General features: G+C 36.6%; 1 protein-coding gene and 1 long non-coding RNA gene across 2 annotated transcripts; both read right to left on the bottom strand.

The window, feature by feature from the left end:
- Positions 1–7,139: 7,139 nt before the first annotated feature.
- Positions 7,140–8,608, bottom strand: LOC116206186 (FCS-Like Zinc finger 5-like). The gene is made up of 2 exons (XM_031538986.1): positions 8,123–8,608; positions 7,140–7,542 (listed from the first exon to the last, which is right to left on the bottom strand). Exons 1-2 carry the CDS (start codon positions 8,416–8,418, stop codon positions 7,368–7,370), a joined length of 471 nt encoding a protein of 156 aa, XP_031394846.1. The 5' UTR covers positions 8,419–8,608; the 3' UTR covers positions 7,140–7,367.
- Positions 8,609–15,326: 6,718 nt separating this feature from the next.
- Positions 15,327–16,795, bottom strand: LOC116205532. The gene is made up of 2 exons (XR_004156523.1): positions 16,486–16,795; positions 15,327–15,832 (listed from the first exon to the last, which is right to left on the bottom strand). It is a non-coding gene; the product is annotated as an uncharacterized LOC116205532 (long non-coding RNA).
- Between the last annotated feature and the right edge of the window lie 8,124 nt (positions 16,796–24,919).

A 24,919-nucleotide genomic window follows, 5' to 3' on the forward strand; every position in this document is an offset into this window, starting at 1 on the left:
CAGATGCCGGTGTCCCCAAGCCCCAGCCAAAGAGCACACAACTAACAATTATATTTTACAATGCATTAGAGGGGATTTGAACTTGAAATATTGAAATTACCAAACTACATGAGAGTAAGCTTGTTAACCACTAAATCGCTATCTTTGGTGGTGTTACTCATGAACATCTGGAGAGGCCATTTGATGCACTAATAATAATAAATGCGCATATTATGTCTTTATCATAAAAAAAAATACAATACAATCTATGCGATGTAAGTACTACCAGCTAAGGAACTGCTACTTGCTTAGAGCTATCTACATATATGTATGTGCAGGGTGCTTATTACATTAGATGATGAAGTGTCCCATTCTTGCCCACAATTTAGTCTTCCTTAGCCGACGTGTATGAACATTGTACATCTACTCTTTCGACGAATAAGGGTAGTTGATGTGTCTGCGTGTGTGTGTGTTAATATAAGGGTAGTTGATGGGTCTACTTGTGTGTGTTAATATATAGACATAGATAAATATAAGTTCGGCCATTGAAAAGAAACTAAATGTATATATATGTATGTATATGTTATAACGGAAATTAATTAAGATATATATTTGCATAGTCCCATTTTTGCAAGAGTAATGCATGCTCCTGTTTTTTTCTTTTCTTTTCTTTTCTTGAGCTTTGTGCTTTGGGATATGCATGCAATACCTATGAATTAGAATTAGACGAAATTCATATATGCTATATTTGTTTCAGAGTTGGTGTACAGAGAATTTCTAACTACAATGACAGTTCAACAGATATATAACATTTTAGTTAATTTTTTTTGGGTGTCAACTCTAGTATTGAAAGTTCAATTGGAATCCAATATTGAATTAAATTTAATCAATAAATTTATTCGTTGAAGAAGTCATACATACATATGTATATGTGTGTGTGTGTGTGTATATATATATATATATATATATATATATAAAGAATTGACGGAAAGTGTAATTTAGTTAATTAAAAAGGGTTCTTGCAATGAGATGTTTCTTCATATATAACTTTTTCTTCACAAGTCTTCTGGACATGCTTAAATGAAATGGGCCTAGGACACACCCACTGGGTATTGGGCCTGATCAAGCCCAAAATTCCAAGCGGCTCTTATGTGTTTAAGGTTTAAATCTAATAAGTTTGTGGGCCCAAAAAAATTGCAAAATTGATATTTACATTTTTGCTGGAGGAACAGATGGATTGCATGCAATTTATACTCACATTTAACGAGAAATTGGGACTTCGACGTATTATCATGGAATATATAGTTAAGAGATACGCCCATACCTGCCATACACAGAGGTATATAACGATGTATTCCCCAGTAAATTGTACTTATCCTCGCCATATACAAAGTATTCAGCTATATATATATATATATATATATATATATTCTCTAACGCGATATATAATTGATGAGAAAATTGAATGGTGTATAGATAAAATAAATTTGCGCAACCATGGGTTGTAGTTAATTAAACTCAGCAACATTTTTCTACATCTATCTTGCTGGTCATCTCCTACTCCAATGCTTGCAGATATTAGATTGATCAAGTACACATTAAAACATGAATGTGAATGGATAATGTGCACTTCTGTCAGGGATGACCTTTCGGAAGGAGAAGCATTTGCCTAATATGTGCCAACCTCCAACACAGCGTGGTCCCTCATCCTCGTTCCAATATGTGATTTCCGAATTTGCACATTAATCCGTCCATGCCTTCGTGGACATTGAGGTCCCCTAGAGTTGTGTATAGCACTCCACTCCTTCATTCGAACCACACAAATAACTTTAGGCTCCGCACGACATTTATGAAAAATTGACACCTTTTTCTTTTTCTTTTTCGTTTCATGATGAGATGCAACTTTATTATTCCATTTTATATATTTTTTGGTAGTGATTTTATTCTTACATTTTAGTACGAATAGATTTTAAACAAACAAAACAGAAACCTTGAAATGAATGATTTTACGTACGACTCATGCATTAAATAATTTTTATAGAATGAACAACAAAAAAACACAAAAAAAAGAATGACAGGAAAGTGCTGATCCTCTCTCGATACGGGGATTGATCGAGAATGAGAAGGACATGAATAATTAGAAGAACTTCGAGAAAAAATTGAATTCGAAGGACACAGAAATGAACATCCGACGAGTTACGTGGGAAATCACTATAAAACACATTCTTCATCCTATCAGTACAAGTATTCATTCGGGTGCATCATAAATGTAATTGATTTATCAATTCCCGACTTATGTAAGTCGTCCGTGTGTCTGATGGAATCCAATAATTTCAATTAAGCTTTACAATTTTAACGAGTATTTTACTTTATGCATCCGATCCCATTGCTTACTGCAATTTTTGCATTTTATTTATTGATTGGCTTGGAACAATTTTTGCAGATAACTTTTATGAGAAAATAATAATCTAAAATTTCGTTTTCAGGACAGCAATTTTGGGCCGTAGGACTAGACATTGGAGAGGTCACGACTTCGGAGGGCCTATTCAGGTCCTTGTCTAATAAATATCGAAAAAAGAAAAACTAAGAGAAAATAGCTCATTTTATTGTTGTAAAAAATATTATATCATATCCAATTACTTGATTTTCTTTTTTTCTTTTTTTTTGGGTGAACATATATTCCTTGAAATTTTGTCACATACATGCATGCAACATAAATAATACGTCAATATAAAATAATAAGTCAATACATAAATTGACATAAAAGAAGGTATCAGTATTAACACGATATAATAGAGAAATTTGATTGATACTTATCAAATGAAATTCGATAGAAATAGTTGGTTTTGCTCTAGGGTAGGGCTGACCCTGACTGCATAGCCATAGGTGGCATTAGAACCTATTATTTTTCTATTGTTCTATAGTGGGTTGATTCAAATGATTTATTATTTATTTCTTTTATATAAAATCTCAGGTTCAAGTTCATAAAATCTAAATTTGGAGAATTTTACCATTTAATGGGGACATAGCTCGATACAAGATCAGTTGGGCTCAATTGAGTCTCCAAATATATTAGGGGAGCATCCAAAAAAAAAAGTTGTGAATTATGATATTGATATTTTATACAGATATATGCAACTGACATAATCAAGTGGACGTTGTTAAATTATTATAATAAGAGCCAATATAGATGATACAATTAATGGATAATGTTTGATGCAAGATATCTATTAATAGTAATTAACATAATCACTTCTGAAGAAGTTTCACTAGGGCTAGTAATAGAAAGAAGGAGCGTTATTTTATTACCCAAAAAAGAGGTCCCGATTAAAATTAAACGATACTTCTTGAACGAATTTTCACCATAAATACGCCAAGAAAGACTTTGGGAAAATGATACTTCATATATATATATATATATATATACTTATTAAAAAAAGTTTCACTCACCAAAAAAAAAAGAAGTTTCCTATATATGCCATTTCCCACCCATAGCCTCGTCGTTGCCAACTAGGTTGATACCACTGAGGGATGGATCTCGAAATTAAGTGTAAGGGGGCGAGAAATTCAAGTGGAACTAACGAAATAGTAAAATTATAAAATTAAAGGGAATGAATAAAGATAATTATATGGACAAAATAATAAATTCGATAATATATTTTAGAAAATTTGCAAGTTTTTTCAGGCCTGTTTGTCTGTTTGATTTCGCAATATGATTTTAAGATTTTAACTCTATTCACTACACAACAAAAGTTAACAACACAATTATTACTTTTTCATTTTTCTTCAATTTTTTAACCATTCAATTCAATTTTTAATAATAAATTCTCTCAATTATTCATTAATTTTTCCATAATTCAACAATACAATCATTACTTTTTTCATTTATTCATTACTTTTCACATTTTTTCTCATAATTCAACATCATAATTATTACAAACCAATTAAAATCAAAACTCAAACCAACTCAATTCTAAAACCAAATACACTATTCAAATCTACGGGGAGCGATCACACCTGTGCAACCCTCCTAAATTTATTCTATTAATCCAATTAGTGTAATGAATATTAGTACCATCAACATGATATCGACAATGTCATCCAATTACTTCTTTATGATTATTTATTTTTATATCATATCGAAAATAAATTATCTTTTTTTTTTGCTTGAATATGAATGAAAATTCTTCATATATCCACACCAAAAATGGATACAAGAGAAAATGCCCAACTAAATATTGAAAGAGCGTAATACAATGGTTTATTCACGGGAAAATAACAAAAAAATAATATAAAAAGATCACAGAATAAGAAATTATCATAATGCATAAGCAACTATTACAAATTTTTATAAGTGATTAAGAAGGAAACAAAAATGGTATTGCGAGTACAGCATGGACATGGTAGATTTTTTTTTTATTACAATAGGAAACTCATGTCCTAATATAATGAAATAGAAATGAAATCTAAATAAAATGATATGGATAGTCCCACTGATGAGAATCGAACTCAGAACCTCTAGATTACCGGGTGAGGTTATTAGTCACTGTATTATACCCCTTTCTCATGGTAGATTTAATTTTGAACAATGTCACTAGCATAGATGCTCGAAATCCGCCATTAATATATAGATAATTTGATCATACATGCTTAATTTGTCGGAAATCTCAGAAAAGAAATGGAAGAAAAAAGAAATATTCAAAAGGAAGCTTTTTCTGCTTCGCAATCTTCGATCCCCCAATTATTGTAATCTCCCAGTTGGCCAATTTGGTATCGTTGTTGACCCTTCAAGGATACTTCGGCCGCATTTAGAAGTCCTGCAAGGTCACATTCCTGCCTGCCTTATTTGCATATACTAAAATGCTTTTTTTTTTATCTACAACAATGTCCGTCACATAATCTCAATCTCGACAAATATATCGCTTGTTTGGTTTTAAAGTGTGATTTTAAAATCACATTTTAACTTAATTCTATTCACAACAAAATAAAATAACTCATACAAACTCAAATGGTGAGCACCCTTTATACCACTCTTTTTTTCACAACAAAACAAAATAATTCATACAAAGTCAAATGGTGTATCCCATACATAACCATTTATACCACTCTTTTTCAAAATCAAACTCTGATTTTAAAATCCTACTTTGAAATCAAACGCAACAATATTCTTCGGTAATTTAATTGTGGTTCTTTTTTATTATTATATTATTGTGAAAAATGATCATTCAATTTTTTTTAAAATATTTCCCAACATAGTGCTGTTTATTTGTTTTTTTCGGTAGAAAAGGAGCCGAAGCCAAACAAAGAAAACATGGTGCTGTTTATTATAAATGAAATTCTGTAAACTTGGACTCCGTCTCCATGCAACATTATATCAAACAGCGAATTTTCAAAAAAAAAGGAACAACTTGCAAATAGCTTGCTAATAAAAACGGGCTGAAAACTCTTCATACATAACCATGGTCGCGACTGGTTTGATCGATTCCTTGCCTCATGCTGCTTTCCGACGGAGGATCATCGTCGGGGAGTATGTCCACCCAATTTCCTAACACGATTCACTTCAGGGGAAAAGGAAATGCAATCAAGCATTTGAGTTGGACTCAAGCGTATATCCTAAATTAGACTCTTCGCTATCTAGACCCAATAGTTGAAAATACACATGTAATATTGCCAATCTATGGTCCTCATCCGATCCGACAACATTTTTATCATATTATTTCCACTTGAATGGAATGAAAATATACGTGTGTGCGTATACGTGTTCCTTCACTTCCTGCCCTCTCATTTTATGTATTTGGCTTTAATTATTAAACTACCTTTTAATTATTTTAATTTGATTTAATACTATATCTTTCGCTAATTTATCAGTCATGTCATCATTTTAGAACATTTTTTTTCCCGAAACTCTACTTAGTTTGAAGAAGATAAGATAGTAAGATAAACTGAAATAATAAAAATGTCACAAAACACTTTTTAGTTAATGCGATTGCCCACATCAGCTCCAGTAGCTAATTGGATTATAAGGAGAAAACTAGTCATCAAAGCGTCTTTGGATCGCATCCTTATGTCATCTACGAATATTGTGACGAATGACCACAGTCGGAAAATTAGGATATCAAACTGATATATATGATGAAATGCGAGACAGCTAAGTCTAAGAAAGGATTTCTGGCTATATATATGACATGACAAAACATAGATCGGGACCTCTCATCGGTTGTCGGTCCCATTTTAAGGACAAGGAATCGGCCAAAATTACTCCCACTGGTCTACACGGAGGGATCTGCTTTGTCTTCATCGCCTTTTTTTTTTTTATTGTGCATAATTTGGGTGGGCCCCACCCCATGCAATTCTGACTAAGCCACAGATTCTTTCCTCTCATTTTCATTTCATCGACCACTAATCATCACAGTATGGTCACCTCCATAGAATCTCTTCCCAAAAAATGGACGTAAAGTACACATGTATATACATATATATATAGCTCGGAATTCTCTACTCTATAAATTACCTAAACAATGGTAGTCACTGACAGCCGTCGATTGTTATTAGTCGGATTTTCCCAAAAAGGGGCGGCCATGTACCAAGCTGCTGCTCGGGAATCCGTTTGATCGGCGAGCACCCGAGATTTGATCCCATGGAAGGCTAGCTCTTGCACGCATCATGCCCGCATCCTTTTCCAGCTTCATTGTCAAATGGTAAAAATGCGAATTTTTGCTTTGTGGGACAGATTCTGGGACATGCTCTTGAAAGTAGCTTTACGTTCCGCGAAAAAGGAGGACAGAAAAATGATTCCGATGAAGAATTTCTACACATTATAATTATTTTATGCGGAAGATCCACTAAAAATTTTAATTGCAAATTTGCATGTGAACTTGCAGACATTTACCCATTCTGCCCCATCTTCCTGCTAGCAAGCACGACGGAATAAGTGAATCATTGTATCTTGAATTCATGTATGCGAAAGATTTCCGATCTGAGCAGAGAGATTATTCGTCGTTCGATATGACTGGCGAAGTTTTAGTTAGATTTCATTTCATCTGTGTCATGGAATTTCCGGCAAAGAATCTTCAAGCTAGGAGATTTAGCGAGCATTAGCTCGAAGCAAGTCGTATCGATGTCTCCTCTTTTAACCGCCGCCTCGACGGACTCATAAGGTAGAGAGACAAAAAGGGTATAAGTTTGGATTAGATTACACAAAAAATTCAATAATCGTTCCAAAACTTGCCCACAAGACATAAGATCTCAATCTCCGGATCCTCCACTCGCCAGGTTCTTATAAATACATAATCTTTCAACAATTAATTGTCTTCTCCGGGAGTGTACCAATAACTTTCTGTGGCGGGTCAGCAAGATTATATGGATGGGCCGCAATAGCTGGTCGGGGATCACACCGTGGCGACTGTCTCCCCCTTAGCGGCGACCTTGGCTCCGGGAGCAGTAGAGGAAGAGGCCACGGCGTCCAGTTTCTTCGAGGCCGCAACAGAGCACTTCTTGTCCTTCCTCTCGTCTTGGTTCATCTGCTGCTGCCGGCACTCTAGGCTGCAAAATGCACTGTCGCCCCTACGATAAACAAAAGGAATCCGTCAATTATATTTTAATATTCAGTTGCAAATACGAACTATTTATCTAATCTTAATTAATTAATAAATGACAGCTTAGCCTAAATTAATATTTGCAATTTGATTAAATAAAAAGATTGCTCCATACTGATAATAACGTCTGCCATGTGGTTTAATTATTTGTAGCCGAATTACAATATTATACAATTTCTGCATCAATAATTGATATGCAATATCAGAGTTTGATTCAGAGCCTTCGTATATACTCGTGCTATTTATTTAATTTTGGCCAAAAACAAATAAAAAATCAAATAAGGGACAAACCGAACTTTAATTTTGTTGTTACAAAAATCGAGAAAACTAGCCTTTTCCCGTAAAAAGAAAAAGGAACTAATTAGTGAAAAATCGACGCATAATAACTCGCAGCCTTATCTCTAAAAATTTCAGAGGTTTATATCTAGATGTATATATCGCGCATAGTGCGTGCACGAGCTCTAGTCCGTATAGAATAATCCAAGCCACGGTACTGTATAGTTTCATAATTTACGATGATGAGCTTGTAATTGATGATATATACGTACTTATACATGTAGATGTCGCGGCCGGGGATGAGGCGGCGCTTGCAGAGGGAGCAGCACCGGAGGAAATTGGGGGTCTCACGGAAATCGGCAGAGTGCCGCCGGTCGACCCTCGGCGGGGCCGCAGCTAGGAGCTGCTGATCCCACCCATCGGGGGCGCCCGAAGCGCGACCCGGCCAGACGGGCCGGCGGGGGTCTGAAGGCTGGGCGTCGCCGGTGGCGTTGAGATCGAAGGTGATCTCCGACAGGCTGGTGGTCCTCTTCATCGTCGGAGGGCGCTGCCTCTTCCCCAGCAACATCACTCTCTCTCCCTCTCTCTCTCCCCCGCTGCAATCGAACTCCTACTCCTTCCACCAGGGTTTCTACTGGCAATTTTGGACGCTGCCTCTGTGATTAGCGTCTAGATAGAGAAAGTAGAGAGAGAGAGAAGGGGAGAGGGAGAAAGGGGGAAGAGGGGAGACGAAGGGGAAGGGAGTGGGGGAATTGAAGGGTGGCAGATACAAGCAGAGCCAGAAACCGAGGAGTGAATCTGAGCCGTCCAGTCAGCTTTCACCTCACTCACCTGTCATGTCAATCTATCAGAAATTTTTTTTTTATTTCAAAAAATCCACGTCAGCAACAGCATTTTTTACTTTAGTAATTCAGCCACCAGCACTACCTGTTGCGGTGCCAGGGCCCACTGCTCGTGCCAGCCTGTCGTAATCGTGTTTTTTTAATTCGCTTCATACGCTAGTATGATCATCTTTAGCCTCGAGCTTCTAATATATATACATAGTCTGATTTATAAGATTCGTGACTGGATAATTAATTCCGAGCCGGTGGAACGCGTCCGATTGGATGATTATTGTTTGAGGGTTTTTCGTGTTTACCATAATCGAAAGAAGAAAATGACTGATATATCTGAGAAGACAGGCAACTGAGGCTGAGGGAGGGCTGAGGACAGATTCTCCTGGCTGGAAGACGAAGAGAGTTGGCTAGCTGGCTGCTTTTAATGGGGTTTCTATAGCCACTCGAATTGTTTGTTTTCTTTTATGGAGCCTACAGCCACGCGGGCAGTGTACCAAAGTTTTTCCTTTTCTTGAAAAATAGGGAGAATATTTATATTGCTTTTGAAGAAAATTACAGAATTCAATACATTTGTCTACGAGGTAAAATTACTTCATTTTTCTTTGGGGTAATAAGAAAAATAATTCATTAACTTACTTATCTATTACATTATAAGAGAGGTCCGTGAGTTTAAAAATCGAAATCTTAACAACTAGTTAAAGATCATAGGAAGTTTCACTAAAAAAATCGTAACTGAAATATTTTGATTAACAAATAGGAGCGTTGATCACTGCACTATACTTTTTTTTTTCGGCGAGTGAAGAGAGTTAAGTAGGTTTTATTGTAGTTGTAAGGTCGCCTTTTTGATATTTTATACTTAGAGGAAGCTTATCAGAAGCTTTTGACATTGAGTTCTTTTTTTGGGGATAGAAAGGGTACTTCATTAAAATAAGCTAAGTCGGCGTTATAGCATCATCGTTTGTATAAATAGAGCGAGGGTAAGTAATGCCCATAACATCCGCTAATAGCAAGTCATACCTCTTAGGCGGAGGAGTACCAATATACAAAATGTCCCAAACCGGGGAGATACGGATTATAGTGCTATCTGAACAGAGATGAACAAGCTGGTCAGCCACCCTATTTCCTTCCCGGTAGATGTGTTGCATCCTAAACCCTTCGAATCGGCCCATGAGTGTCCTGCAATCAAAGATGATAGGCATTAGAGATAGATTGTCATGATTCACCCTGGAAACTAGATCACATACTACCTTAGCATCTAACTGAGACTCTCTCAATGATGTAGCTTTTGTGGAGGACTTTTGGACCAGGGCCTATTGTCCTCTCTCAATCTCCAAGCCAACCCTCCTAAGATGGCAATATTCCGTCCTTCAACTCTTGGTATATCAAGACCGCCTTCTTCTTTTGGGAGGGTGATCTTGTGCCAACCTAATAAATGGAATTTTTTGTTTCTTTCCGTGGTACCCCAAATAAAGTTCCTACTAAGACAAACAAGAGTGTTGCAAATGGCTTGAGGAAGAAGGGTACATTGCATAATATGAAATGAGATTTAAGAAAGGACAGACTTAGCCAAGACTACCCTACCAGCTAAAGAAAGCAAGCTAGCCTTCCATCCCAAGAGCTTTTTCTTGAAGGAATCGTCAAGAAAATTAAAGGAAGCAGACGAGGCTAGAGACATTCATAGGGAACCCAAGATATTTTCCGAAGGAAGGGACTTTAGGGAGGCCGATAGTGTTCAGGGCACGAGACTTATCCCGAAGAGATGTGTTTCCAAAGAAAATAATTCGAGACTTAGCAACATTGATTTTTGTAACAGAGACCTGACAGTAGAAGTCCATAGTATTTTTGATAGAATTGCAGGTTGCATCATTCACTTCCCCAAATATGAGGATATCATTCGCAAAAAAAAGGTGGTATAAAGAGAGGGAACCTCTGACCAATCACATACCTTTCCAGGTACCTCGATCGACTTCCTGCTCAATAAGGAGCGAGAGGATTTCCATGGCAAGGGTAAAGAGAATAGGAGAGAGGGGATCACCTTGGCGAATGTCACGGGAAGGAAAGAACTGACTGAGTTTTCCACCATTAAACAGAACATTCATCTTTGAAGAGGAAACACATTTCATAACGAGCTGAACGAAAGCATCAAGGAATTTAAAGAAATGGAGAGCATTATGTAAGAAATCCCATTCAATACGATCGAAAGCTTTTTCAAAGTCTAACTTTATAATCATGATCCCTCTCTGAGCTTGCTTATTTCTGAGGGCCGTGTGAACTTCACGAAGAAGCACCACATTATCAGAGACTTGTTGACCTGGAATATAGCTCGACTGAAAAGGGGACATAAAATAATTGAGGAAAGGACGGAGACGCCTAACAAGCATTTTTGTGATGATCTTATAAGCCATGTTGCAAAGGCTTATCGGCCGGAATTGGGAGATGGTCTCCGGGGCATCACCTTTAGAAATAAGTGATATGAATGTATCATTAACGCCCTCAGGAACTCAATGTCACATTTGACATTGAGTTCAAGGAAAGGATAGTTTCAGAACAAGAACCACTCTCTAGAAATTATCGAAAAAGTAGAACAAGTTTTCCCTTTTTTTCCCAGCATAAAGGGTAAAAAAAAAAAAAATCTCCCTTTTCATTATTTCCTCTTTTTTTTTTAGGGTGACAACTTGCATATTTATATATTATTATCATATTCCCAAAATTAGTGCGAATTAGTGAATCGATTTTACAGGTCCTTAATTTTTATTATAGATGGTGTAACGTAGTCCTCGTCAGGTAATTAGGAGGTTTCAGATTCGATATCAGGTAAAACTATTTATATCTATGTATTAAATTTGATTTCTATTTCATTATATTAGACCCATTAGTCTCCCTTATAACCTAAAAAGAAATTATACATTTGTTAAAATGGCACACACATTTCATCTGTTACCAATTACGTCATCTTGCAATTTTATAAATATGGATCAATTTTATAAGTCCTTAGTTTTTCCTTTGAATTAAATTGTACATTCCTTACTTTGCTGAAAATTATACATTCCTTAGAGATCCTAAATACAGTTAAATCTTTACGTACCCTGTGGTCCAGTGATTTAAAAAAATATGAAACTCGTATTGTATATTCTTACAAATGAACATGGATTAAAAAGTAACATTTTGCCTTTTTTTTTTTGTGTCTCCTTATATGTCAATAGAGCAGCTAAAAAATCCACATAAGGAAGAATAGCAAAACAGTTAGATTTTTCAGCGACGGAGAGATAGAAAAGAAAAAAAAAATCCGGTATCATTATATGATTAAGAGTTTCTTTCTTTTTTAATTTTCTGATATATTAGTCATTCTTTTTTCAGTTATTCTGGCTGAGGCTTGGACTGCCCCACTTGGTCAGTAATTAAGCACATAATAGTAGTAATAATAATTAATAATGAGAAAGGCGCTATTGCACACAGCTAATAATTTTGGGCATCCTAATCCCCTTACACCCTTTAATTGATTAAGATCTCGTGACAGAGCAGCCCTTATATTGAGTGTCATGCACTCCTAATTAATTAAGATCATGAAAGATCGATAACATTTAGATCTAATTACTTACTTTCTTACGAGTAAAAGACAAGATTATTAGGGTGAATGGTGATACATGTATATCATTACTTACTAAAAGTACGTGGTCTCCTTATAAAAGATTGCCATAATCAAATATTGCAAAAGTTAAGATGTCTCTTTTCATCTCACTATTATCAAGCTCGACTACCCTTCTTCAGTCTCGCTTTCGCTTTTCATTTTTATCCATTCTTATGTGATATATTTCATTAGTTAGCTACCATTAGATTGAAGGTACGAGGGTAAATTTGATAAGAATAATAATTCACTTTCCCACATTTCCCCAAAAAAAGCCCTAAGCATCTTACAAAATTTCTGCCAAAAAAAAAAGTATTCGTTATCACAACATTCATCATAATTGCAATAAATTATACTTGCTTTTATATATGAAGGAGCCCATGAATTTAATTGACTTTAAAAGTAAAGGAAATAAAAAAGTTATGACAAACCTTGCTACCCAAACTTTTTTTTTTAAATTTTAGGCAGAATAAGAATACTGTATAATGCGCACGTAAAAAAAAATGTTATTACCGTGTTTTATGGAGGATATCCTACCGGAGGGCTCATTTGTTGTTGCTCTCGTATTGATGACTGGCTCTTCTTTCCCAACTCGTTGAAAACATGTTTTGGTTCGGTTCAAGTATTGGCTCATTATCAATCGCTTTTTCTTTGTTTCACTTGCTTAACAGACTTGATAGTACGATTAATTGTAATAATTGTTTGTTGTGATACGTATTTTCTATATTTCGATGCTCTCATTTCCTTCCGTTGATTAATTTACCAAAACTAAAATTAGAAGAGGAGTTAAGTTTTCTTTTTTATTTCCACACCCCCCCCCAGGCAGATTTCATTTTCATCATTTACGTTTCTGGATGTTCATGGGCCTGCTGGGCCCCATTTCCGAGTGTGGTCCAACAACTCGGACTTTTGGAGCCCACAAAAAACCGAACAGCTAAGTTGAAGTTGATGCAATCAATTGTTTTTTCTCTTTTAATTATTTCTCAATCAAGAAATAGCCAAGCAAATTACAGTCCTTGCTTAAGCAACATTGACATGAAAAAAGAAAAAGAAAATAAAAAAGAAGACAATTTCAGAACAGGCACTCCACCTGTACCACAAGTAAAATATCTTCATGTATTTCCTGATATTTTGCAAGATATACCAACGCCATCTTGCATTGCATTAGAATTTTTTTTTTTTGAATTACGAAAATAAAGTTAATTAGTTCATACATATAGGTAATATATATAATTGTCATTACATTTCCTATATGATATTTTGATATGATTTTTAAGATAATCGCACCATTTATTATTAAAAAAATTTACTGTACTGTAATTTATATATTTGTTAAAATTTTCCAAATTAATCTTTTTATTTTGAGTAAAATACACATGTCTACCATTTGAATTTTGCAAGTACACGTACCCAAGTTTGTGGATTTCTCATTGGCTGAAGATACTATTTCAAACTGTTGAAAATTTTGTAATTTGATAAATTACAAATATCACATGGCGAAATTAGTCATTTGGAGCATTTTACTGCATGTTCATAGCTAATAATTGATGTTTCCCACTGACGATAGAGTCGATCAATTGACTAATGATGTTTCCAATAGCTAATTTAGTTTTGTTCAAGACTTGCACTTGAGACCTTGCTTTAAGTGAACAAACTTTGAATCGCCTAAAATCGATTCAAGTTGATAAAATAAACTTTTTGAATTTATTGTCAATTCAAATAGTCTCCTTTATTTATAATGTTAAAAAGTACTAATTTTTCTAGTGAAATGCAAAGTCATGTCAGCCTAATTATTGAGACTAATTCTATTTTCATTATTGACTTTTCTATGATTGCAACATAATTTTAATGAATTGAACCCTTTTTTCTATTCAACGAACTCATACTACAAATAAAGTTCGTCCGCATAAAATTAAGTGGCCATTTAAGGCATGCTATATTGCGATTATGATTTTTCAATCAGAAACATTGAACGCTCATATTAAGATTATTGGGGACTAAAATCTATATTATATTCTATAAATTGAGGGTTCATAAATTTTATATGTATGTAGTTTTATCTTTAAATTCGATTATATTATATATTAGTTATTACACATTACTATGACAAACTAATATATCGATGAACAATTTGTCCAACCCACGGCATCACATGGGACTGGACCCTAGTATATATGAAAGTGAAAAAAATTAGAGTTGATAGTAATTTTTCAGAAAATTTAATGGTGAATTTTTTTAATACTTCATACCACTTAGCTAACTAGAAAATATTTAAATTTGATTAACAAAATAATAGCTAAAAATAAAAAATTATAATTGCCCGCGCAACCGGCGGGTCTTATGACAAGTAAAATATATAATTGTGTGAGGAGTAAACTCCAATTTGGTCCTTGACGTTTTAAGCAACCATCAATTCCATTCGCAACGTTTCATTGCCATAAAAAACATCCCTGACGTTACAACTCGATCCATCACTTTAGTCCTTCCCGTTAACAAACCTTTAACGACATTAAATAAAATATTAAACATTCATAAAAAAAAATAAGGAAATTTTAGAACAATGAGAATCTTTTTTTTTTTTTTTTAAGAATGGTGGGTGCGTCTGGTGGGGGGAGTATCGTGGCCCCCTCCTTTCCCGACCACCCTCCCCCCACCCCGGAGAGGTCGCCAGAGGACCTTACTCTTTATTATATTAATAATAAAGAGTTAAATACAATTAAGATTAATTAAAGTAAACAGAGTTCAAAGTAATATAATTAGTCAATTTACTAGTACGTGGTTGGGTCGGATCAATATCAGTTTACTATGCATGTTCTTAATTTGAATAGGGCAACTAAAGGAAAATTTGGATCTGAGTTTAGGGAAACTCCATATATTTCTTAAAATTTCTTCTTCCAATCAAGCAAATGTATCCTCGTGACTACGTAATTTTGTCTATTAAAGGAAGTTTTCGTTTCTTTTAGCAGAGTTTCTTTCTAGAAAAGGAAAGAAAAGGAAGGAAAGAAAAGGCTTCCGTTGAATTAAATCAGCCTTCTTTTTTTGATAGCTCGATAACAGTCGTTCAACTGCAAACAGGATAACGCAAGAAGATCAAAGTTCCTCAAAAAGTACTAGGGATAGGTGAAGGAGCTTACTATAAATATTCTCCCTCCCTCTTCTTCTCTAAAAAACTCCCAAACGTAAGGTCAAGGAACCCCCGCCATGGTTCCCTAAACTTTCTGATATCTTCTTTTGTACGTGAAACAGATCACCGGTCCCTTGGAAGAATCACTCTCATCGTCTGATTCCTTGTCGTCACTGGGTTCTGGTGCCTGACCACGAGAGCTTCCCCCTGAACACAGAGCCAACTGCTTTATCTGCGTCATCCACCTGCATATCATTCTCGTTGCGTTGCCTTTCAAAGAGTGATTCCTTATAACACAGCTTCCTTTTCCCCCTTGAATCACCTTCCAAGTTAGTTGAAGGGGCCTCTAATTGGAGAAACTCTTCGAATCTGTGCTGTCCCGGGCGAGTGACGCCCTCTTTGTCCGTGCACTTCTTGCTCTGAAGTATCCTGTCGGCCTCCTTAGTGGAAGGGGCTTCAGGAGAAAGTAAGTCAGTAGCCATCTTTCCTCTGTGCCTATTAATGAGTCTTAGGTTCACCTTAGTTCCCTTGTTTGGCGGAACCTTCTTGAATTAATCTTGATTAGTAAAAGCAGCTACAATCTTGTCGGCTGATTTATTACAGGAAAGCCAAGAAAATGACTAGGCGGAGGGAGAATAACTTGAAGTTGGGGCCAGAAATACGAGCACCGATAAGCTATAGACCAATCACCCCTGGCGAGGCCCGAGCTTTTCGAGCTGGTATCACTCACTTTTGTAAGAAGGAACCGATCCTCAGCAATATTCCCACCACGATTACTTTCTTGGATTGTTTCAGCGTAGGGGAATTTTTTCCCCAAAAACGTTGCGAGGAGGTGCTCCACTATCTGAGAATTCATTGTTATCAAACCAATATGTCACCTCTGTTGATTCTCGAGATTGATATAGACGGTTGGCTTCAAGCTGCCTATGGTTGTTGGGCACCCACAAATTCAACATGGTGGAATCACAGACAGGTTGAGTTCAAGAGGCTTTTTAGGCCATTACTAGGGGATTACGGGCGTTGCATGATAGAGGATTATATCACGAGAACCTTTGGAAAGGAGTTGCAATCATGCCAGAGCAATATAAGGAAGAGGGACGGAGAGTGGTTCTCTACAACATGACAAACATGACAAAAGGGCACTCGGTACAAGATAAGGATTGTGAAGACCTATTGACAATCATCGATCACGTGACGACGTATCCATTTCGGAACAATCAGGACCAGATTAAACCTCCAAAAGTAAGTTTGTTCTCCGTGCGAATTACAGCTCAGTACGAGTTATGCGTTTGTTAATTGATATTCTTTATTTAATTCAATTTTACCCTAATTAAATGCATAAATTTTTTATACTATACTAGTTTTTGCAGGGTGAATATGGAGCGACAAGCCTGGTTTCTTAATCTGGCTCTCTTTTGGGAGCTAGATGAGGTAGTTCTGTTTCTTCAAGCAACGCATCAACTATTCTACATGCGGATAGAAAATTTAGGAAACCAGTTGTGGATAATTTTTAGCGGTAATTGGGCCCAACATGCGCAGTCAACTGCATTGAATAATGTATTTAACTATGTTCAGCCTGGGCAGTCCGCCGCTACGTCCTCCGCCACAAACTAAAGGCAGTCCACAACATATACTATAGGTCTAAATAAGCTACTATTTATCGAAACGTGCAAGCGCATGAACATGAGCATGTTCCTAGTGGAGTGAAGATTACACTAACGCCTGTCAGAATAGATAACATCGTTAGGTCAGAAGTTGACCTTCTTCCTGAGGCCATTCAAGCAGTAAACGCTATCATGGAAATAACCATGTAAGATATTGGTTGTCTTCCACTTTTTTTTATTCTTTTTTTTTTACGATTTAAAAGTATACTGAAATTGGTTTGATATTTTCTTAGACACGACGATGTTATAGATGCAATCCTCGAGGAACTAAAATTGTAAGTTTGAGGTTTTTTGTCTTTTTTTTTCCTTATAATAATCAGCATGCACTTTGACGTGTTGTATATTCCTGAATCGGTCCAACAGGAAGAGATGTTTAAGCAATACAAGAGTATCATACAGAAATTGTGGCAAGAAAAAGACCAAGGTAATTCGAATAACTACAACATAAATTTTTTTACTAGTTCCTAATATGCTTTTTTGTCTGTGCTTATTTTGGATGATTGCATTTACAGTTTGATTGCAATCACTTTAAATGATAATAAGACAATTGTTATTTTTGACATATTAATGATTGTCATTCAGTTTTGACGTCTTTCTCACGTCTTATTTATTTAAATGATATTTGTTATAAAATCTCTAGATTTGTTCATTCTTGAGCAAAAGGCTTCGAACTCATTTGTGGAGCCTTATTAGTATGCCCTTTGACACATATAATTATCTCGAGATAAATCTTATTGGACATGCAGTTTTCAGTTGAAAACATAAGGGATTTCTATGCTTCCATTTGTTGCATCAATAGAGAAATGCTTCCATTTACAGCGTAGATGAATTTTTTCACTAAAAACGTTGCAAGGAGGAGCTCCACTGTCTAAGAATTCACTATTATCAAGCTGATAGGTGTCGCTTGTTGGTTGATTATCTCGAGACTGATATAGACAGTTGGCTTCAAGCTGCATGCGATTGTTGGGCACCCTCATATTCAACATGGTGGGATCACATATAGGTTGAGTTCAAGAGGTTTTTCTGAGCCATCTCTAGGGGATTACGGGTATTACATGATAGAGGTTTATATCACGGGAACCTTTAGAAAGGAGTTGTGATCATGCTAGAGCGTAAAGGAGAGGGACGGAGAGCGGTTCTCTACAACATGACAAAAGAGCACCCATGGTAGTACAAGATAAGGATTGTGAAGACCTATTGACAATCATCCATCACGTACACGTATCCATTTCGGAACATTCCGGACCAGAGTAAACCTCAAAAAAAAAGTATGTTCTATGTGCGAATTGCAGCTCACTACGAGGTATACGCTTGTTAATTAATATTCTTTGTTTAATTCAATTTTACCCTAATTAAATGCATAATATTTTTATACTATACTTCTTTTTGTAGGGTGAATACCGAGCGACAAGCTTGGCATCTTAATTCGGCTCACTTTTGAGAGCAAGATGAGGTAGTTCTGAGGACGTGGTGGTGGATTGCCCTTTGGTTTGTGTTGGAGGACGTGACGGCGGATTGGCCGGGCGGAATATAAATGAGGATGATTTTATAAATAAGGATGATTTTACGCGTGTATCATGAGGAGGTTTGCCACTTCAATAGCTTCCGAAGGAGTTCTTTGATATTTGATCTAACCATATCATCAATTGTAACCGAGGTCGAGACATTTTTCATTGTAGCATCAATATAGTCATGCATGTGCTCTGTCGTGTTCCGCCATAAGCATACTTTGCACCGACCACCACTGGTATATGTGGTGATCGTGGACGACAACATGCCCTTCAATACCTTCAATAACACATTTTGTTACTAATTTGGGGTAAAATGGTTGTAATAGAAAGAGTCTACTTTATATTGACAGAGCAACAGACGATGAATTGCTTGAAAGAAATCAAACTATTTCATTCGACTCCTAAAAAAGAAAGGGATTGAGATACCAAGCTTGTCTCCGAGTGAGTTTCCTACAAGAAAGTTATTCCGATTCTAAATATTATTGTATGGTTCGAGTATTATCGAATTGAATAATGAAGACTGATCGATGAATGTACCTCCAATAAAGTTGTTCTTGGCACAATGCATGGACATCCAAAATCAATGGGGAGTTATATCTAGTCACCATATATGGGTAGCTCGTGACGTGCAATATCTTTAGGAACAAGTGGTCATAGTATTCTTCTTGTACTTCATCATATTCTTTTATCTCGTGCTCTTTCATATCATATAGAATAGCTTGTCTTCCCTCCCCCCGGCTGCAATGGCGTGATTGCTATGCCATCCTCCCCATGGTATAAGTTCTTCTCGTGTAGACATCGCAGTCCCCTGTTAATTACACGGAAGAATCTGATGAAATCTTCCTTAATATGAAGCCACCATGTATCGGCAGAAGACTTCCAGTAACCGTGGTCCTTGCTATCATATGTGGCTTGAATCTAGCCATGGATGTTGGTCTCGAGCTGATTGACTAAGATGACCGACTGTTTTTTATCCCATAAGCGAATTTTGACACAATCCGGCTGATGAAGGGTATTTCACATTAGGACAACCCAAGCGAGTTACCACGGAGTAGTTATCTCGACTCCTTGGCTCAATATCATAGAATCGTGTGATAGCCTTTTGGAGCTCACGAGGCTTGTAAGGGAGGACGACCCGTTTATAGATTATCATTGCTTGTTCAACGTCGCCTAAATTCAACTCATCATTGGGCTCAAGCATTGCTTTGACTTGGGACGACTCTCAGGCAAGAGAGTACTGAAGGGGGCAGCGAGCATGGTCGGTCGCATGAAAGAGAGAAGTTGTATTCTTCACGGTATTGTATCGTATTATATACATACATATGTATATAAATATACATCCACAAAGCCAATGAACGATAGGGCAAGGAAAAAGAACAAAAGTGAATATATTATTACGCAAGACACAATAAATATACATGGAAACTTTGGGAGCATATTTGAATGAAACATTTCTCTCTTGATGCAACAAATGGAAGCATAGAAATCCCTTATGGTTTTAATAGAAAACTAAATGTCCAATAAGATTTATCTCGAGATAATTATATGTGTCAAAGGACAGTACCAAAAAGGCTTAACAACTGAGTTCGAAGCCTTTTGCTAAAAAATGACACAAATCTTGAGACTTTATAACAAATATCAATTAAATGAATAAGACGTGAAAAAGACATCAAAACTGAATGACAATCATTGATATATCAAAAATATCAATTGTCTTATTACCATTTCAAAGTGATTGCAATCAAATTGTATGTGCAATCATCCAAAATAAGCACAAATGGAAAAGTATATTGAGAACTAGTAAAAAAGAACCTTGTTGTAGTTAATCGAATTACCTTGGTCTCTTTCCACCGTGATTTCAGTATGGTATTCTTGCATTGCTTAAACATCTCTTCCCGTAGGCTTGACATAGCAATATACATCATATCAAAGTGCATGCTAATTATTATAAAGGAAAAAAAAAGGACAAAATTTTCAAACTTACAATTTTAGTTCCTCGAGAAATGCATCTATAACATCATATGTCTAAGAAAACATCAAACCAAAATTCAGTATACTTTTAAATCATAAAAAATAAAATAAAATAGAATAAAATAAGTGGAAGACAACTAGTATCTTACATGGTCATTTCCATGATAGCGTTTATTGCTTGAATGGCATTGGGAAGAAGGCCAACTTCTGACCTGATCATATTATCTATTTTGACAGGCAATAATGCAATCTTCATTACATGCTCGTGTCCATGTGCTTGCATGTTTCAGTAAAATAGTAGTTCACTTAGACCTCTAGTATATGTCGTGGACTGTCCTCAGTTTGTGGCAGAGGACATGGTGGTGGATTGCCCTTTGGTTTGTGTTGGAGGACGTGACGGCGGACTGCCCGGACGGAATATAAATGAGGATGATTTTACTCGTGTATCATGAGGAGGTTTGCCACTTCAATAGCTTCCGGAAGGAGTTCTTTGATATTTGATCTAACCATATCATCAATTGTAACCGAGGTCAAGACATTTTTCATTGTAGCATCAATATAGTCATGCATGTGCTCTGTCGTGTTCCGCCATAAGCATACTTTGCACCGACCACCACTGGTATATGTGGTGATCGTGGACGACAACATGCCCTTCAATACCTTCAATAACACATTTTGTTACTAATTTGGGGTAAAATGGTTGTAATAGAAAGAGTCTACTTTATATTGACAGAGCAACAGACGATGAATTGCTTGAAAGAAATCAAACTATTTCATTCGACTCCTAAAAAAGAAAGGGATTGAGATGCCAAGCTTGTCTCCGAGTGAGTTTCCTACAAGAAAGTTATTCCGATTCTAAATATTATTGTATGGTTCGAGTATTATCGAATTGAATAATGAAGACTGATCGATGAATGTACCTCCAATAAAGTTGTTCTTGGCACAATGCATGGACATCCAAAATCAATGGGGAGTTATATCTAGTCACCATATATGGGTAGCTCGTGACGTGCAATATCTTTAGGAACAAGTGGTCATAGTATTCTTCTTGTACTTCATCATATTCTTTTATCTCGTGCTCTTTCATATCATATAGAATAGCTTGTCTTCCCTCCCCCCGGCTGCAATGGCGTGATTGCTATGCCATCCTCCCCATGGTATAAGTTCTTCTCGTGTAGACATCGCAGTCCCCTGTTAATTACACGGAAGAATCTGATGAAATCTTCCTTAATATGAAGCCACCATGTATCGGCAGAAGACTTCCAGTAACCGTGGTCCTTGCTATCATATGTGGCTTGAATCTAGCCATGGATGTTGGTCTCGAGCTGATTGACTAAGATGACCGACTGTTTTTTATCCCAGAAGCGAATTTTGACACAATCCGGCTGATGAAGGGTATTTCACATTAGGACAACCCAAGTGAGTTACCACGGAGTAGTTATCTCGACTCCTTGGCTAAATATCATAGAATCGTGTGATAGCCTTTTGGAGCTCACGAGGCATGTAAGGGAGGACGACTCGTTTCTAGACTATCGTTGCTTGTTCAACGTCGCCTAAATTGAACTCGTCCTTGCTATCATATGTGGCTTGAATCTAGCCATGGATGTTGGTCTCGAGCTGATCGACTAAGCTCGTCGCACGGTATTACCATATAAAAAGAAGTATAATATAAAAATTTTATGCATTTAATTGGGGTAAAATTTAATTAAATAAAGAATATTAATTAACAAACACATAACTCGTACGGAGCTATAATTTGCATAGAGAACGGACTTAGTTGTGAATGTTTAATTTGGTCCGGATGGTTCCGAAATGGATACGTCGTCACGTGATCGTTGATCGCTAAGAGGTCTTCACAATCCCTATCTTGTACCACCTTGGGTGCCCTTTTGTCATGTTCCGTCATGTTGTAGAGAACCGCTCTCCGTCCCTCTCCCTTACACTGCTCTGGCATGCTCGCAACTCCTTTCCAAAGGTTCCCGTGATATAAACCTCTATCATGCAACGCCTATAATCCCCTAGTGATGGCTCTGAAAAACCTCTTGAACTCAACCTGTCCATTATGTTGAATTTGTGGGTGTCCAACAATCATATGCGACATATCGACTTGATAATAGTGAATTTTCAGACAGTGGAGCTCCTCCTTCGCAACATTTTTGGTGAAGAATTTGATGAAATCTTCCTAAATATGAAGCCACCATGTATCGGCAGAAGACTTCGAGTGATTGTGGTCCTTGATATCATATGTGGCTTGAATCCAGCCGTGGATGTTGGTCTCGAGCTAATCGACTAAGATGACCGACTGTTTTTTTTTTATCCCAGAAGCGACTTTTGACACAATTCAGGCCCTCACATCGCTTTTGATGAAAGAAGTATTTCTCATCAGGAAAACCCAAGCGAGTTACCACGATGTAGTTATCTCGGCTCCTTAGTTCAATATCACATAATCGTGTGATGGCCTTTTGGAGCTCACGGAGCTTGTAAGGGAGGACGGCCCCGTTTATTGACTATCGTTGCTTGTTCAACATCGCCTAAATTCAACTCATCCTTGGGTTCAAGCATTGCTTTGACTTGGGACGATGCTCAGGCAAAAGAGTAGTGGAGGGGGCAGCGAGACTGGTCAGTCGCATGAAAGAGAGAAGCTATATTCTTCACGATATTGTATTATACTATATATATATATATGTATAAATATACATCCACAAAGCCAATGAAGGATAGAGAAAGGAAAAGGAACAAAAGTGAATATATTATTACACAAGACACAAGAAATATCCAGGGAAATTTTGGGAGGGAACAGAGCAAAGGATTACCAACAAATATGGAAGATGAATATTATAAATATCGCCCAAATATTCTCCTGACATCATGTCCGGTCGTTTTCTAGTTCCACTGGTACACGGAAGCGAAAAGGAACAGAAATTCAAAATTTCCTACCCGTGAAACTAATTCCAAGACCTACTAGAAGAATAAGAGTAAATAAAATCGTACCTGGAATATTTAAAGTTGTCGACCGAGCGTCCCACGCGTGACGCCTCTACTGGTATCCACACCGACTTTGTCGACGAGTTTTCGAGATCGGCGGTGCTAGCGACCAATACTCGAAAGAAATACCGATGCAACACCCGAAATTTTTAGTCTAATGGACCTAATTTGAATTGAACAATTCAATTCAAATTATTTATACTTTATATGCATACACATATATGCACGCACACATATATGTCTCTGCACATATAATTATATGTGTGTGCTTTTATATATATAAAAGTATATGCATATACACACATACATGCATACATTCACACACACATTATATATATCAGTACATGCACACTATCCCCTTTATATAAGCAATATGGGGGGAACAAAATTGAAGTTCCCACCGATGTGGGATTAGCATTAAATTGCTCCTCACATGACATGTGTCCATACACATGTCTATTAACATAAAAGCCATGTGTCACCGTATTAATCGTGCATCAATTTTGGTCCATTTAATCTAATAAATCGAGTCTAATTAATCGACAAATTTAATCTCATTAAATATCCGATTAATCGGTCGCACCATAAATCATCTAATCTCAATTAGACGTTTTTATTATTTCAAAATATCTCGTCAATTTAGTCGTAGTGTGTGACCCTGTAGGTTCCCAATTACGTTGATAATAATATCGAAATCTCTATTTCAATATTATAAACAGTGAGCGGCATCTAGCAATGCATCACTGTTACTCAAGTAATCGGAAAGTCAATTTCTCGACGAACCTTGTGACCTATATTACTGTGTAATATAATCCATTGTCCTCTATATCTCTATTGAGCCCAAGGCATGGTCGATAACATCCTTGTATGGCTCAATATCTCTCTTTCTTGGTTTACCGGGTAAGTCTATCAGAACAAATGAGCTCGATATCGTTATATCGACTCATTTGGGTATGCATACACTTTTAGACTTAACCACCAAGTGGCCATGAGATATCACTCCCGTTTCGTAGGAGGGACAAATCCTATCTTGGTCACTCACATTCTTTTCCATGCTTTGTGGCATACCCAATAACTATCTTTATAACCAGCCTGTTACGGTGGCGTTTGACAGTATCAAAATATACGACATTACATGTAGGAATCCATGGTGATCTCATGTCAAAGGACCATTACACTATAGTCACTTTGAGATATGCTAATGACAGTCACGTAACAACCCATGTAGCAATCTCATGGCGGATCAGTCCAATACACATTACTCTTAATGTATACATGTGGTGTGATTTGATATCTCCATATCCATGACCTGTGAGACTTGGTCATCAATCAACACCCACACTAGTCTAACCG

The sequence above is a fragment of the Punica granatum genome, chromosome 4, assembly GCF_007655135.1.
Source record: "Punica granatum isolate Tunisia-2019 chromosome 4, ASM765513v2, whole genome shotgun sequence".
NCBI lineage: Eukaryota > Viridiplantae > Streptophyta > Magnoliopsida > Myrtales > Lythraceae > Punica > Punica granatum.

Excerpts from the sequence above, each read along its gene's own strand:
- LOC116206186 (XM_031538986.1), bottom strand. The coding sequence starts at position 8,418 with ATGTTGCTGGGGAAGAGGCAGCGCCCTCCGACGATGAAGAGGACCACC. Across the intron at positions 7,543-8,122 it reads CGCGACATCTACATGTATAA|GGGCGACAGTGCATTTTGCA; the intron begins GTACGTATATAT and ends TGTTTATCGTAG.